General features: G+C 35.6%; 2 protein-coding genes across 4 annotated transcripts in view; one reads left to right on the forward strand and one right to left on the reverse strand.

The window, feature by feature from the left end:
• Positions 1–14,131, reverse strand: part of LOC107994871 (3-phosphoinositide-dependent protein kinase 1) — a 491,030-nt gene that overhangs the window by 472,370 nt on the left and 4,529 nt on the right. The window lies entirely within an intron of this gene.
• On the forward strand, positions 1,579–5,522 carry LOC107994790 (uncharacterized). 2 transcript variants are annotated; one of them, XM_062080762.1, is made up of 4 exons: positions 1,579–1,857; positions 1,941–2,139; positions 2,207–2,299; positions 2,447–3,374. In XM_062080762.1, the coding sequence occupies exons 1-4, from the start codon at positions 1,718–1,720 to the stop codon at positions 2,672–2,674; spliced, it is 660 nt and encodes a 219-aa protein (XP_061936746.1). In that variant the 5' UTR covers positions 1,579–1,717; the 3' UTR covers positions 2,675–3,374. The 2 variants fall into 2 exon arrangements, with proteins under 2 accessions (XP_061936746.1, XP_028520999.2); XM_028665198.2 differs by having other exon boundaries at positions 1,580–1,857; positions 3,263–5,522.

Raw genomic sequence — 14,131 nt, forward strand, 5'->3', positions numbered from 1 at the left:
TACAAGATATTAGGTACAAAAAGCGCACGAAATTATAAGGCCCAGGTGTAACATACATTTCCTCCTAATTGTAACGTGGCAAAGGATATAGAGTTTAAGTGGCTCGGGTGTGCAACAAGGGAGCCAATTTCGAGAGGGCAGTAACGAGTTTTATACGGAACCATACAACCGCAAATAAATAATACAAATAGTTGAAAAAAAATCGTAGTAATCGTGGAACAAATATAAATAAGATGTTTTTTTTTAAATAATAATAATAAGCCAAAAAATGATGTCTCATCTCCATTCTTTAATGTATCGATTCGATCGTTTTCATCTAAAATATTCTATGTATTTTTTATTCATTTTTATAGTAATTATCTCATTTTTCCTTTTCATTTTTCCTCAATCTAATCTATCTTTTGCCTACTTTAGGATAATAGCCTCATCGAAATGGAAATAAAATAATATCGCTTGAGTAGCTTGCTTATCGAACAAGTATTTTGAAAGATAGAAGGAAAAAAATAATAACGATTCAAAACCTAAATCATTCCGCACACTTTTACTATTTTTAGAGCGACTTTATTCTCATTAAAACGAGAATAAATAAAACAACTTCGAATAGCTTGCCATCGAACAAAAATTTCATCGTGAAATAAAACTATTCGATATCTCGACACGCCACGTCACGCGTGAAAAATGCTCCATGGAGGTCCAGTATAGTTCTCCACGTTGAATACAACCGCGTTTCCAGAGCGACACGAGGTTCCCTCATATCGTCACGTAATAATCGTGTCAGACAGATCCGATCTGACGGATCGCATCCGCGAAACCGGCCGATTTCGCTGGTGCCGTGAACGAGCTGTCGGCCATCACCGACTTCCATCGTCCCAGATCTCTCGTCCATGGTTCATTTTTACGGGACAACGACGCCCAACGGCGTGTTCGTCGACGTGCTTCTACACGATCGCACAGGTAATGTGAGAATTGTTACACTTCTACCCGCGGTTTGTTTCTAACCAAAACAAAGTTGGAGTTGGACCAACGCGAGAAATTTTTATAACGATGAAAAATGAAAGAAAATATAATATAATGAAGATAAGAAATAGAATGTAAAATTGTATAAGGAGAAGTAAAATTTTCTATAGATGAATTATAGTTTGCAGTAGATTATTCTATCCAGTGCTCAGACGAGACTGTCTTATTGTCAGGCATATTTTATATGTGAAATTATTTTCTTTGAATGAAGTTTTTCAATTATTATTCTAAATTTGTATGGAAGATAAATTCTAGAATTAAATAAGTATCTTTGAATTTATTGGATTAAATGTTAACTTTGCTTTCCTCAAATTTAACTTCATATATGAATATTCTTAAATAATTTAATACTTATAAGTCGTATTAATCATACGTGTAACGTTCAATATAAATAATTTGTAATAAAATTCTCTTACATAACGGATAATAATAATAATTCATGATAGAACAAGGAACAAGTACAATCAAATGAATTTTCACGAGATCTCGCTATTATTTATATAGGATATCCTGTTTCTGAATAATTACGAATTGTAACAGGACTAAAATCACTGTACAAAACAACATAGAGAATGAAATCGATGTTTTCTCTAAAAATAGAGATCTCAAAGCTTATTTGCCGGAAGCTATACATCCCCGGATCTTCATATCAGATTCATCTATGATATAAAGCACCTAGCATGAACGGATACCCATTCAAATGACCAATGAATGTTGGATAACGATGGTGAAACTACGTGTATCCGTTGTTTTAATATTGCTCGCGTCTGTCAACTTGGTGGAACCGCTAGTACAGGAAGGTTTATCTAAATTTTTAGGATCTATAACTGGCATTAAAAAGTACCTTTCTTCGAAATAATCAATTTTCATATAACAAATCGATCGATTAGTCAATTTGTAAATTTAATCCGTATGGATTGTAGTGTGAGGATTCCTGAATTATTGAATCAATTGTGTAATCAATCGCAAGGATCAAATACAACTCGTCGAGATGCGTGTTACGGATGCTTCTTCAGGGCTAGCAGTCAAACTCTTGGATACTCTTTATTAATGGCTATTTCGAATTGTGCCGATATTTACCTCAATAATACCGATTATGGCCACTGTCAACAATATTTGAGAGTAAGTTTTACGAAATTTTTATCTATCAAAATTTTTTATCGATTATTTATTTTTATCTTTGCAACAGAACGCTACGAGCATGGTGAATTTAAGAACGAGTGTTACGACGATATATTGCTCGTTTCTCGAATGCGTTCGTCAAGTAAATAAGGATACTTTGGTGAGTAGATCGTATAATTTTTTCTTGCGAAATGCTTTAAAATATTTTTTGCATGCCTCGAACAGATAGAAGACAAAACGATCTTGCACTTGTTATTTTATTCAAATAATTCGTATAGAAATGTAAAGAAAAAGCAATTGTAAATAGGATGCACGAGTTAAACCAAGAACAACATCAAACCTGAGGATGACTTCCAGAAAAGTATCAATATTTTATTTTAAGTTATACAAGAAATTTGTGAATGCTGTTTGCATCATACGTGAACGGAATATAGAATCGAATACCGTAAGACCAGGAGCTGAACCTATCGATCCTAGACAATTGAAAATTAAATCACAAAATTTTACAGTTTCTAAACAACTGAATTGTACATAGACACACTTATACGATGAATTTGTACATATCACTTGATTCAAAATGCCCACGAAACGAAATCTAGTAAGTATATGTATATCTTACTTTTGTATATATGTATTATTATTGCAATTTTGTTATGTGTACGATACTAACTTAAATATTGTGGAATGCGACATTAAACATTCATCTGAATGTTTTCTAATCTCTCGTTCTACGATTAATCACTGTTCTTTAACATCATTCACACATCCATGTAATCGTTTTTCTCTTTAACAATCTTGCATTGAATCTATCACATTTTACCTATTTACATTGCCTATTCGATTGCCTTGATTTATAATACACCGAACTGTTAAACAGCACTGAAAATTCAATTTTAAAGGTATTCAACGAATACAAAAATGTAATCGAAGTTTTTCGTCTTGGTCTCTAAAATAAATCCTGTAAATATAGCGTTGCAAATAATGAATATCTAACGATAAATAATGATAAATGATAAAAGATGCTTTTTAGAAATTAGAAAATTGCATTTGTATTGAATTCTTCGATTTGCCGATATACAAATTGTGAGTCTCGAGATCGTTCATCGAGAAGTATTTCGCACAGCTCAGGGAATGCGTCGGCGAAGCCATAAGAATATCCCCCAATTTCAACTTGACGGACGTCAAATTAGCCCAATTATACGTGAACACGACCGCGTGTGTGCTGGCGAAAACACGTTGCTCTCAAATGAATCCGATAACCGGAGAATTTCAAGAAGACGATCTGGCCAATAAGCTCAACATACCCACGGTCAACGCGGTGCTGGTCAACACGAATTACGACATCAACATCGTACAGCTACCATTCCATTCCAGTTCCATCGATGTTTGCGCAAAATATAGAAACTACGAGCAGGCCAGCTGGCCAACCGTCATGTGTTGATTGAAATTTTCTCGTTTAACGCGACCTAGAAACGGTGATCAACCATGATCAATTTACAATTATACATACGGCCTATTTATAATATCGTATTGTTCTAGAGATAGATCATTGGATCGAAATCTTGAAACTCTTCGAAATTTTTTGCTATTTTTATATTATAGTCCGAAACTGTAGAAATTCGAGTAAAATTTAGCTTGAATAATTTATAATACCATCGTTACCATCGTTGATTAATAATGATCCAACCGAGATCATGCGTTCACATTTTAATTTCTCTTTTATTATTCTATTACGATAATTTGTAAGGAAAACATGATTATGTTCTCCATATTGTGAACATCAGATTACATATAACGAACACGATGGAAAAAAATAATAAAAATCTTACGTTTCAAACTGTAGATCATCGATTATAATTATATTTTTAATAATCTCGGCAATCAATGTCTAAGTAACAAATTAATAACAAATAATCGTTCATTGTACGACGAAAAACGATTTTTCAAAATCGAAAGTACAGCGTAAAATCGACGCGCTAAAACGAATGTGACGATCCTTCAGAAACCGTGACTGACTTAATCTCGTGAGAGTCGTAATAGCCGCGCGAAAGAATGTACGAATAGCGGTGTAAATGGATAAACGTATCGTAGCCGGTTCATCGGCGCCAAGTACCGGATGCGGACATTAAAAGAACGTTTACGATATTACTTATCTCGTAGAGTGATCGTAACGAAGCGGCCAATAAACAAATTTACGACAAATCGTACGGTAGAAAAAGGTGAAACGACTACATCGATCCATCGTACGCGTACAAGCCGAGTTATATCAGTATAACACGAAATAAAAAATATCTTTTCAAAGACATAAACTCCGATTCTGAGATGAGCCAGAGACGAATTTCAGATACATTTTGATACATTTGAATCAAGATTGCTATTATTATCGTTAATTTTGGATTCTTTGATCCAAGAGGAGGGCAATAATTAGGTGTTATAGATGTTCGTTTATATGAAATTGTCAGGGGACAAGAAACTTCGTACAACCAGGTCATTTTAATAGAAATTTACTCAGTCCTTCTCACCAAGTATGATATTTCGCTCAGTAAACAGAAGTTCATGTTAATATGAGAGGATTCCACGAAACATTTTCACTTAAATACATAATAACGTATCTACGGCAAACACGATAACTGCGTAATGCTTACCAAATTAATTCTTCATTTATTCAGTAACAGAGAATAAAATATATGTTATATCATAGAAACGTTTACATAATTGTAGCGACGAATCACAGTTATTCGAGTAATAAGATTTCGCTTAAAATTCAAATAATCAAGCACTAATAAAATTTACGTCCAAACGAGCTTTATTAAATATATTTACTGGAAAATGATATGCATCATGTGCCAACACAAACTAAAATTCGTCTTAGAATTTGATCTGACTTCATGTTTCTCTCTTCCTCGCTTTCCATTCATTAAATAGAAAAATACCATTTTTACCGCCTTCGAGAAACATTTTTGTATCGCAAATTTTTTCGAAAGCCAAACTACGATGACAATAATCATTCAAACGTGTTTCTTGAAAACTTGTAAACCCGTATTGATTTACTTTTAAATAAATACTATCTTCTCGCAAATGAATTAAAAGAAAAAGTCCAAGGCTAATCTCAGAAAATCTCTACAAAGCACTCCGTCCACTCCTTTCGCTCTCGCTTCTGGACACACGAAAAAAAAAAATAATAACTAATCCTACTTTTTACCTTTCGTATCTCTCAGACATCCCGAATCGAATGAAATTGGTACTCTCCAAACACCTCTAATCATCAACAAGTTAAGCCAATAGCGATTCCGCGACAGCAACCGCCATACTCGGCGGCAAATATTCGACGGTAATCGGATATTAAAAGAATCCGGGCTGGTATCGTCGGCTCGAAGAAAAGAGGAGGATAAAAAGAAGAAAGCTCGTGGAACGTTTCCCTATCGGTTCTGTTTGCCAAGGTGAAACTCCTCCGGTTAATTCTTTCGAGACTGGGGACACAGGGGAGTGCAGTTGGGAAAGAATCGAGGGATCGATTCCGCGACATCGGTGTGCACTCATGTACTTATGAGAGAGGACGAAAGCGAAACGACGCCGAAAGAACGGGTAATGGGAGGGGAAGGAGGCGGTTGCGGGGGCGGAAGAGAATGGAGAACGGAGAAAAGAAGCAACGAAGATGAAGGGAAGATCGGTCCATTGCACAGAAGCGACGCTCCACTTAGCATCTTCCTCGAAATAATTTGAAATATGCAAATACCATTGGTGCACACGCGCTCGCGTGTCGGGACACGCGGCATCGGGGGATGTGTGCGTGCACGACCCGCCACGGCCATGTTTGCACGCTCTGTGTATCACGAAGGAGGAGAAGGAGAGGCCAAGATGCGAGGGAGAAGACAACGTATATTCCGGTGGCTTACGGTTCAGTTCTCTTGGAGCCAATCTAACTTAACATGCAGATGCAGTACGTGGAATCGTAGAGGCGACAGAGAGAGAAAGAGCTGGGGAAAAGAGGATAGAGATGGAAAGAAAATCGGAGGGGGAAAGAGAGAGAGAGAGACTCCGTCCCTGTGAGTCATTCTGTGGCGATAGTACCTTTTCCGTATGATCATTCACCGTTACCGCCTTTAATGTCCTCGCGATTCGAAACATCCTTTTCAAGAACGGGACGTGATTTTAATGAATAAACCGATCGACCGCTATCCTGGACACGGATCGATAAAAATTAACCGATCTTGGGGGAAAAAAGAAGAAATTTCGTTCTTGGAAAGGAAGGAGAAGTAGTATCATCCGATATTTCGCGAAATTTCTGAACAGCGGCAATCGATCCTGACACGAGGCGAACTCACGCAAGTGCATCGTTGATTAAATTTACAAGACCGTGAGGTTGTACAGCCATAAGTAATATAATCTGATCTTGTAAAGAGGCCAGGGGGGAGGGGGAGGGAGTTGACTACCCTGGCTGGATTCAGAAACACGGTTGATACCGTAGTAGATCTTGATAAAGCGTGTATATTCCTCACCAAATTAAAAAAATCCTTTCAATCTACGTTGCGAAAAAAATCTTGAAATTTTGAAACGAAAATTTCGATTTTAACAATGTTAGAGGGATCAAGTTTATATTCTCTTTACGAACGAAGAAATAAAATCGTGTTACGAGATGCCGAATCAAGATCCTTACAAATTCGTGCACGGATCATCTTGTGGCAATCTTCTCGGAATATTCCGACTAAATCTTTTTTACGTTAAAAGTTTGCTATACAAGGAAACGTGATTTTCGTTTACGAGCGCCGTACCATTTATGACGGATTATAACTTTATATCGAATCGTGAATTATTTCGCGGCAAGTTTAACAAAGTGTCCATTTGATAAACAGAGAGTTACTTTCTATAATTGACTGGTAGCAATTAAACGCGCCCATCGTCGCGTAGAATATTAATCTGGAAACGGTACACTAATATAGCGAACAAATAGCAATTCCATTACACGAACAAAGCTCTAACGTCATCGGTTAAAACCACGCAGCGCACATTTCTCATCAGTCACACAAGATTAAGTTTGCGTGGAAGTTGCTGCACCTACGTAACAGAAAGGCCGAGCATCGTTTCTTCTGCTGTTTCTGAAGATTATATCGAATAGCATAACGGATGACTATTCCATAAAAAGATCAAAATAAATAATAATGAAGGAATTTTTGCCACGGAAGAAAATATATATTCGTATTCAAAAATGTCGACACACTTATATCTTCTCCTTTAAAATGTCTTATCTAACGTATTTTCTTTTTATTTTTTAAAATTCTTCGAGATTAAAACATTTTATGTTTCGTATGAAGTAAGATTGGGAAGCTTTTAAAAATTATAAAAATATTTAAGAATTATTTTCCCTTAGATCTCGAACAACTTATATAACGAATTCTCTACTAATTTTCTCAAATAAATTTTCATCTGTCCTCAAATTTCTCGGGTTGTTCGTTCAATGTAACAGAACGCACAGGTTTTTTTCACGAAAAAAATTCCAATCAATCAATTTTCTCTCCATCCATTTTAACACAAATTCCTTCTACATAAATTCCAATCTAATTTTCTCGCGATTCGCGCTACATAAAATTGCATAAAATTAGGATATCCAAAAAGGAAAAGCAAGGGTCCAAGAAATCGTGAAAAGAAATCGTCATCCTCCCTTCTTATTTACTTTAAACTTCCGCTCGGGACTTCCGGGAGCGCTCGAAACGGAGTGCACGCGCGGCGAGCAAACTGGATCGGTTTACAGAGCGAGGACGAGAGCATGGACGAGAGGAGCGCCGCGCGTCGTTTTCACGTGAATCATGCGGGCCGCGATCGGAGCGTGTTGCGCAAGCAGCCTTCTCATCGCGAAATGCGGAGGCGTTGCATTAAAAGCGTGCCGCGACGCGGCTTGGCGCGGAAAACGAAAACAAGGAGAGGAGTCACCGCGTGGACACGTCATCGAGGCGCGGCACACGCGAAACCAGGACAAACCGCGTGCCTCTTCGAGCCGTGATCCCATCTGGCCCGGTTTCTTACACCATCCTGGACATTCTTGGGTTCTTAACGAGAACACCAGTGTCGCGAAACTGTTGATTCACGCGAGGTGTGTCCGAAGAGTAACGAGACCGATCTATCCCGGTTCTCGTCATTTCGCTTTCGTGTAAAACGTGTATTCTCCGCCGCTCCGATTTTGAATTGGAATAATATGATGAATGAAATTTGGCAACAAATTTTAAGAGTGCGTATCGTTGAATGAAGAGTGACACGACGGATTGATGTCATGCAATTTCTTGTGACTTCATATTTAAATCTATGTTAACTTTTTTCTCGAAAGTCGAAGAACTATCTCAAATTTTCAAGCAGTGGATCGATTAAAATAGAGTTTCGATAGAAAAGTTTCAACACTGTTGACAATTATGCCTTTAGTGGTCTGTAGTTTTTCAAGAGAACTTATTTTTCATTATATATATTTCCTATATTTTTTATATTATTACTTTTTAGACACACAGAATCGATCTAACTTCGTCGCGTCCTATTCTCTTCGATTTTTACTTGAAATCGCGAAAAATTTTATTACGTAGAAATAATATTAAATATCTCTTCAAAAGTAAATGAAAATTAACGAAACGATCGGATTACTAGTACATAGAAGTTATCTAGATCTGTCGAGGAATAAATAGTTCACCTAATAAGAGTACATGTACTAAGAATTTACAGATTAATTCACTAATGAGTTTACACTACATTGAGATAAGTAAAATTTACTCGACAGAGCTCACGAAATATTCTAATTGAGAAACGATGTACAGATTAAAGAGGCATTACTAAAAATTAAATTAACATGAATCGAATTAATTGGATATCATTTCTCACTTAACGGGGCCAATTGACTAGTTTTTGAAAATATAATTTTGAAATTACAATTAAGAAAATGCAAAATTAAAGTTAATTTACAGCGTTGCTTAATTGGAAATCTAGTTGTTTCGCCGTTCTTGGAATCAAGATAATCAACAACGATACCTGTTGGAAGTTAATTAATTCCAATTAATCACCGTCTTTCTGGTTCTTGAAATCAAGAAAATGCAAAATCAAAAAATTGTGTCAAGGATGGAAAGAAACGGTTATCAAGGCAATATTCCTATTGAATATGCGAGTAATGCTGGTTAAAGAAAATTTCGATTATCAATTTTAAATCACGGGATTCTCGAGTTGTCGCGTAAATCAACGTGTGCACGCGTTTAAAAATAAGAGGAACGGAATATTTATTACGCAAATACCGGTGAAATCAATTATTAACACGAAAGAGAAACAAGCGGTGCCGTGTGGCATGCATAAGCTGATGGAAACGCTAGTCTCCGCGGTTTCAACCTCTTTAGTCATGCCCCATGTGTTGCATGTAATACTGTTATACATCAGCATGGTGTCTAAAGAACAGTTTTACGTCGCTGCACGACACACCGTTTCACAAAAACTATCCCGCGGTGAGCGCGTTTGCATTAAACGGGCACGCAACATTTTCGAAATTCCATGCTTACACCATGCGCGCGCGTACATAACTCGTAATAACTTTCTCTCGATGAATTTCTTTGATTAATACAATCATCCGCGAACTTTTCTCTTTCGCGAAAAAAAAAATCTACTTTTGCTTGGAATCGGATCAGATCTTCTCAAAAGTATCTCACTGTAAAAATCCGAATCGTGTTTCGGGACGAATTTCGTTAAATATTCGCTCAGTTATCTATAAATAAATTTTGAGTTCTCCAATTCTGTTATTTATTTAGCCACGAATAAAATGTGAAATGCGTGAAAAAATATCAGAAACCGAATACTTAGAAGAATTCGAGAGAGCCGGATTGTTGAATGATTCTCGTCGAGTATCTAAAAATTCGAGAATGTCGAGATTCTCGAGATTTATAAAATTATAAAGAATAAAAAGTAAAAATAATAAAATATCCAAAAATATCACGAAATTATTCGAACATCGACGATTCTTTTTATTAAAATTTAATATTTCTTTAAAAATCCTGAAAAATCCACGAGAATCTACATTTCTATAAAAATGTCTCCAAACTTTTACGAATTAACGATTCAACACAATGATCTAGAAGCAATTCAGACAATGAACGTTGCGTTACATCTCATTTTATCGTAATATTTTTTAATCCCTTGTTCTCCGTCATTAAAAAATTTTATTCCAACTCGTATATTTAAAGCGATTAAACAATTTCACCTTCCATTTACAGAGATTTCATTTAATTTGGCTCGATTCGTTTGTCCATCTTTCTATGTACATACGTATCATGTATTTACGTAATAAACAAAGTGTAAACGCAACAATATTTTGTGTCCCGGGCGAAGGATTGACGGGTATTTAGGAACTGGTTTGGAATACATACATACACGTTGGAAACAAGTAGCAATGCGAGCGTGGGCGTACGGTTATTGTGACGTTTGGGAAACATGCAACGTGACTACAAAGTACTACACAATGCGCCATCCGGCAAAAACGATATAACGACACGGCATACTGTGCGTACGCATATTTCCACGTGATTCACGCGACGTTTTTGTCGTAGTATTTTATTCGAAACCATACCGCGAGATCTTGTCGAGCCCCCTCCTCTTTCCTCCACTCCTCTTCTTCCTCGTTTCCTACTTCTTTTTTTTTTTCGTATTCCGTTCCGTTTATCCATATTCCGTTCCACATTTTGTTTAATCCGCCATTTAATTAATACGCTCGTTTGGCCCCTCGTTCGATCATGTTTATCGTCCCAGAAAGAATCAATTTCTTGCGGAACGGTTTTACGCTCGATTGTTACGGATACTTGCAGTATAATACTTGACAGAGAGAATCGAGTGAATATTAAAACGAAACTTGAAAGACTAAACGTGAGAGTACTCAATTGGGAATATTCGATATGAACAAGTGAAAAAATCTGAATTATATTCACAACAAACATGAATTCATCAAGTTTTCTCCCACGATATTCGTATAGTCAATTGTAAATATCTTTATTAAAAAATTCCCTTGAAAATGCTGATTTTCAACGAAGTGTATGATAGATTATACGTGCAGCAATTTTTATATTTTTACGAAAAATTTCTTCAAGTGCAATGAAATCAACTCTTAAATTTTCATTCTTTTCATTTCTTAAATACAATTTTGATCTGAGATTATATTTCATAACAAGTTAAAAAATTAAACACAACGAAATATTGAAATTTGAATTTTATAAAATTATTCGAAAAGTTCCAAATGATTTATTATTTAAATTCGCTTATAATAACACGTATTCTCGATGAACGTCTCTAAGGTATCTCGTAATTGCACATCCTGAATTTCATTTTGATCGCATAGCGAATGTGAACACGTAGGGCGGTAAACGCGATGTTATTCAGCGAAATAGCGAACGAAAAGTCGGCCACGGACAAATAGAGAGACAGACGTCTCGGGTAATGATTTCATTGGACTTTGTGCCGCGCCGATGTAAATATTATCCAACAGACACTGGTTACAGGGCAGCAAGCTAAATGAGGAAAATATTTGCACACTCGATAGAAGAGTTTAATCGAAACATCACGGCTAAATAGCGGATAATATCGATTTTACGATTGCGCAACATCGATGAAATTGCCTTTTTGTCAATCGTTTAAAATAAATTCCATCTCTATCGCGTCCAACTTTCGTTAATGAAATTAAATTTCTCGATAAAGCTATCGACCTTTCGAATGATACATAATCTTGCTAATTCTTTACTTTTTGATTACTAAAATAAAATGATTTTTTTAAAATATCGTATCATATAATTGATTGCAGTAGCTCAAATCTGGTAATTTGTTTTTTTAACGTGAAAATTATTATTTTGATTAAATTGATAACAAAATTAAGAAAGGAAATTCAAATCTTAAACAAATTAAAAAAATAAAATTTATTAAATTTACTATATTAAAATTTATTAATATTAACAATTTTTAAGCTACGAATATTTATGCAAATTGCATGATATATTACCATCATAAGTAAAAAAGAAAAAGAAATTTAAATAGAGATTTCTTGATTCATTAAATATTACTTTATTTTATAATCTATTCTTCTCTACATATATTATGTATTTTCTTATAATATTCTTACTCTTTTAAATTTTTCATAAAATCCGGATTACCAATTTTACAAAATGAAATAATTATAAAAACTATTAAAAAATAATTATAGAAACCATTAATAATAACGAAAAAAAACAAATTCTTATCAATCTTTCTTCCCTCGTCTTATTTTTATAATAAATTTCACGTTAAAACAACATAAAAAAACCAAAGATGCTTGGAATAATAATTTCAATCGAGGAAAAAAAAGAAAGAATCGTCCTGTATCTCAAAATAGAGAAAATCGATCCTCGTGTTGCCATCTAGCGGCGAACAAACGAACTCGAATACGCGGGTCCGATTGAAAAATGGCGGGATCTCGAAGCCGGTTTGAAACAGGTTCTACCAGACACGAGTCTCGGCAGCGATCGCTCAGGGACATTCGTCTAATCCAGCCGGGCAATTTGTCTTCGAACGACGACGCGGAACCACCCAATATCTTTTACCGGAGGAAAACTAAGTGCAGTTTCTAATTCAGCCGCGAAACGATGGTACAGATACCGAGAAGAGTGTAGCAGCGTGAAACAACCGCCGCTTCTTTCCGTTACCCTCGAGCGGAGACCGTGCCAAACCAAACGATGTATGCGCTCGTTTCTCGGAAGTTTCTTTAATTGCGCGCGGTTATCGTTTTGTCACGACAGTTATCGTCGAATGCAACGCGCGCGAAATTATGGACCACCGTACAACCGATAATAAGGCCGGTTATGCAAATGAAATAGTAAACGGGGCCTCGTTAAATTAAATAATAGAAATCGCTGCGGGAAAACGTACCGTGCAGACGTACCGTTCTCCAATATTTTTCACTACCTCTTTTTTTTTTTTTTCTAATATTCAAATAAATTGCTACTTCCTCCTTTCGTATAAGATAAGAAAATTTTTGAAGTTAACACGATTTTATCGCCATAACGGTATACTATCTTTGAGTTAATGCATTCAAATGCGAGTGAACGTGTGTGTGGATTTCCTATCTTGCGGGAGGTGACGCGTCATGAACTTTTCCAAGAAATTTGTAAGATGAAAAAGAATCTCTTCGGCTTTCTTTTGCATACATGTTCCATACGAGTGTTGCTATCGGAAATATAATCGTTTCGGTTTTCGTTTTACTTTTTTTTTTCCATTTTTACAAATAATCGGATAATAGGCGCGGTTTGATAGGGCAATTAGGAAATCGAAAAGCTTGTAACAAAAGATGCAACTATAAAGATTCGATATAAATTTTATTGATTTGCATATTCAGAGACAATAAATTTCGAGATGAACATTAGAATCGTTTTCATCTAAAAAAAAAAATAGTATCGCATTTATGAATAATGATATCATCGAGAAAATTATTCATCACCGATTATTATGACTATCTACAAATTTATTAAAACAAACGCAGTAAGATTTTTTTTTTATTTGATCTATAATAAACCATACGCGATACTGCTCGTAGCTTGAGAATATTTTTAGTCGTGATCAGGAAATTTCTGCAAACACTGCGTTAAAAAAAGTATTATACATCGAGTAGACTAAGAGAGATTTTTATAAATAAAGATGTAACGCAAATACTTCAAAAATATACAACGCGATATTAGTATCGTCGAATAAAGAACGAAGAGAGAAATTTTGTGCGCAAAATTTCCATAAGTTTTCTCGCGGGGAAAGAGAAAGATAAGAAAAAATATTTATAAAAATGTAATTGATCCGTGATTCAATGGACTGGGACAAGAAATTTCACGCAGCTGTCTTTTCTCTTCAAACAATCAGGGAACCGATAAATAAGTTCTCCCTCGAGTAAAATGTAATTTCTTGGTCAGTTGCTAACCGAGAGACCGTTCGAATTTTGCGGCCTATTTGCAAAGCAATAGATTAGAATCCCACG

Source organism: Apis cerana, linkage group LG1 (assembly GCF_029169275.1).
Source record: "Apis cerana isolate GH-2021 linkage group LG1, AcerK_1.0, whole genome shotgun sequence".
NCBI lineage: Eukaryota > Metazoa > Arthropoda > Insecta > Hymenoptera > Apidae > Apis > Apis cerana.

Bases quoted from the DNA above. Each gene is read 5' to 3' on its own strand.
- LOC107994790 (XM_028665198.2), top strand. From the start codon at position 1,718: ATGACCAATGAATGTTGGATAACGATGGTGAAACTACGTGTATCCGTT. The intron at 1,858-1,940 runs GTACCTTTCTTC...TATGGATTGTAG, and splicing joins TCTATAACTGGCATTAAAAA to TGTGAGGATTCCTGAATTAT. The intron at 2,140-2,206 runs GTAAGTTTTACG...TCTTTGCAACAG, and splicing joins ACTGTCAACAATATTTGAGA to AACGCTACGAGCATGGTGAA.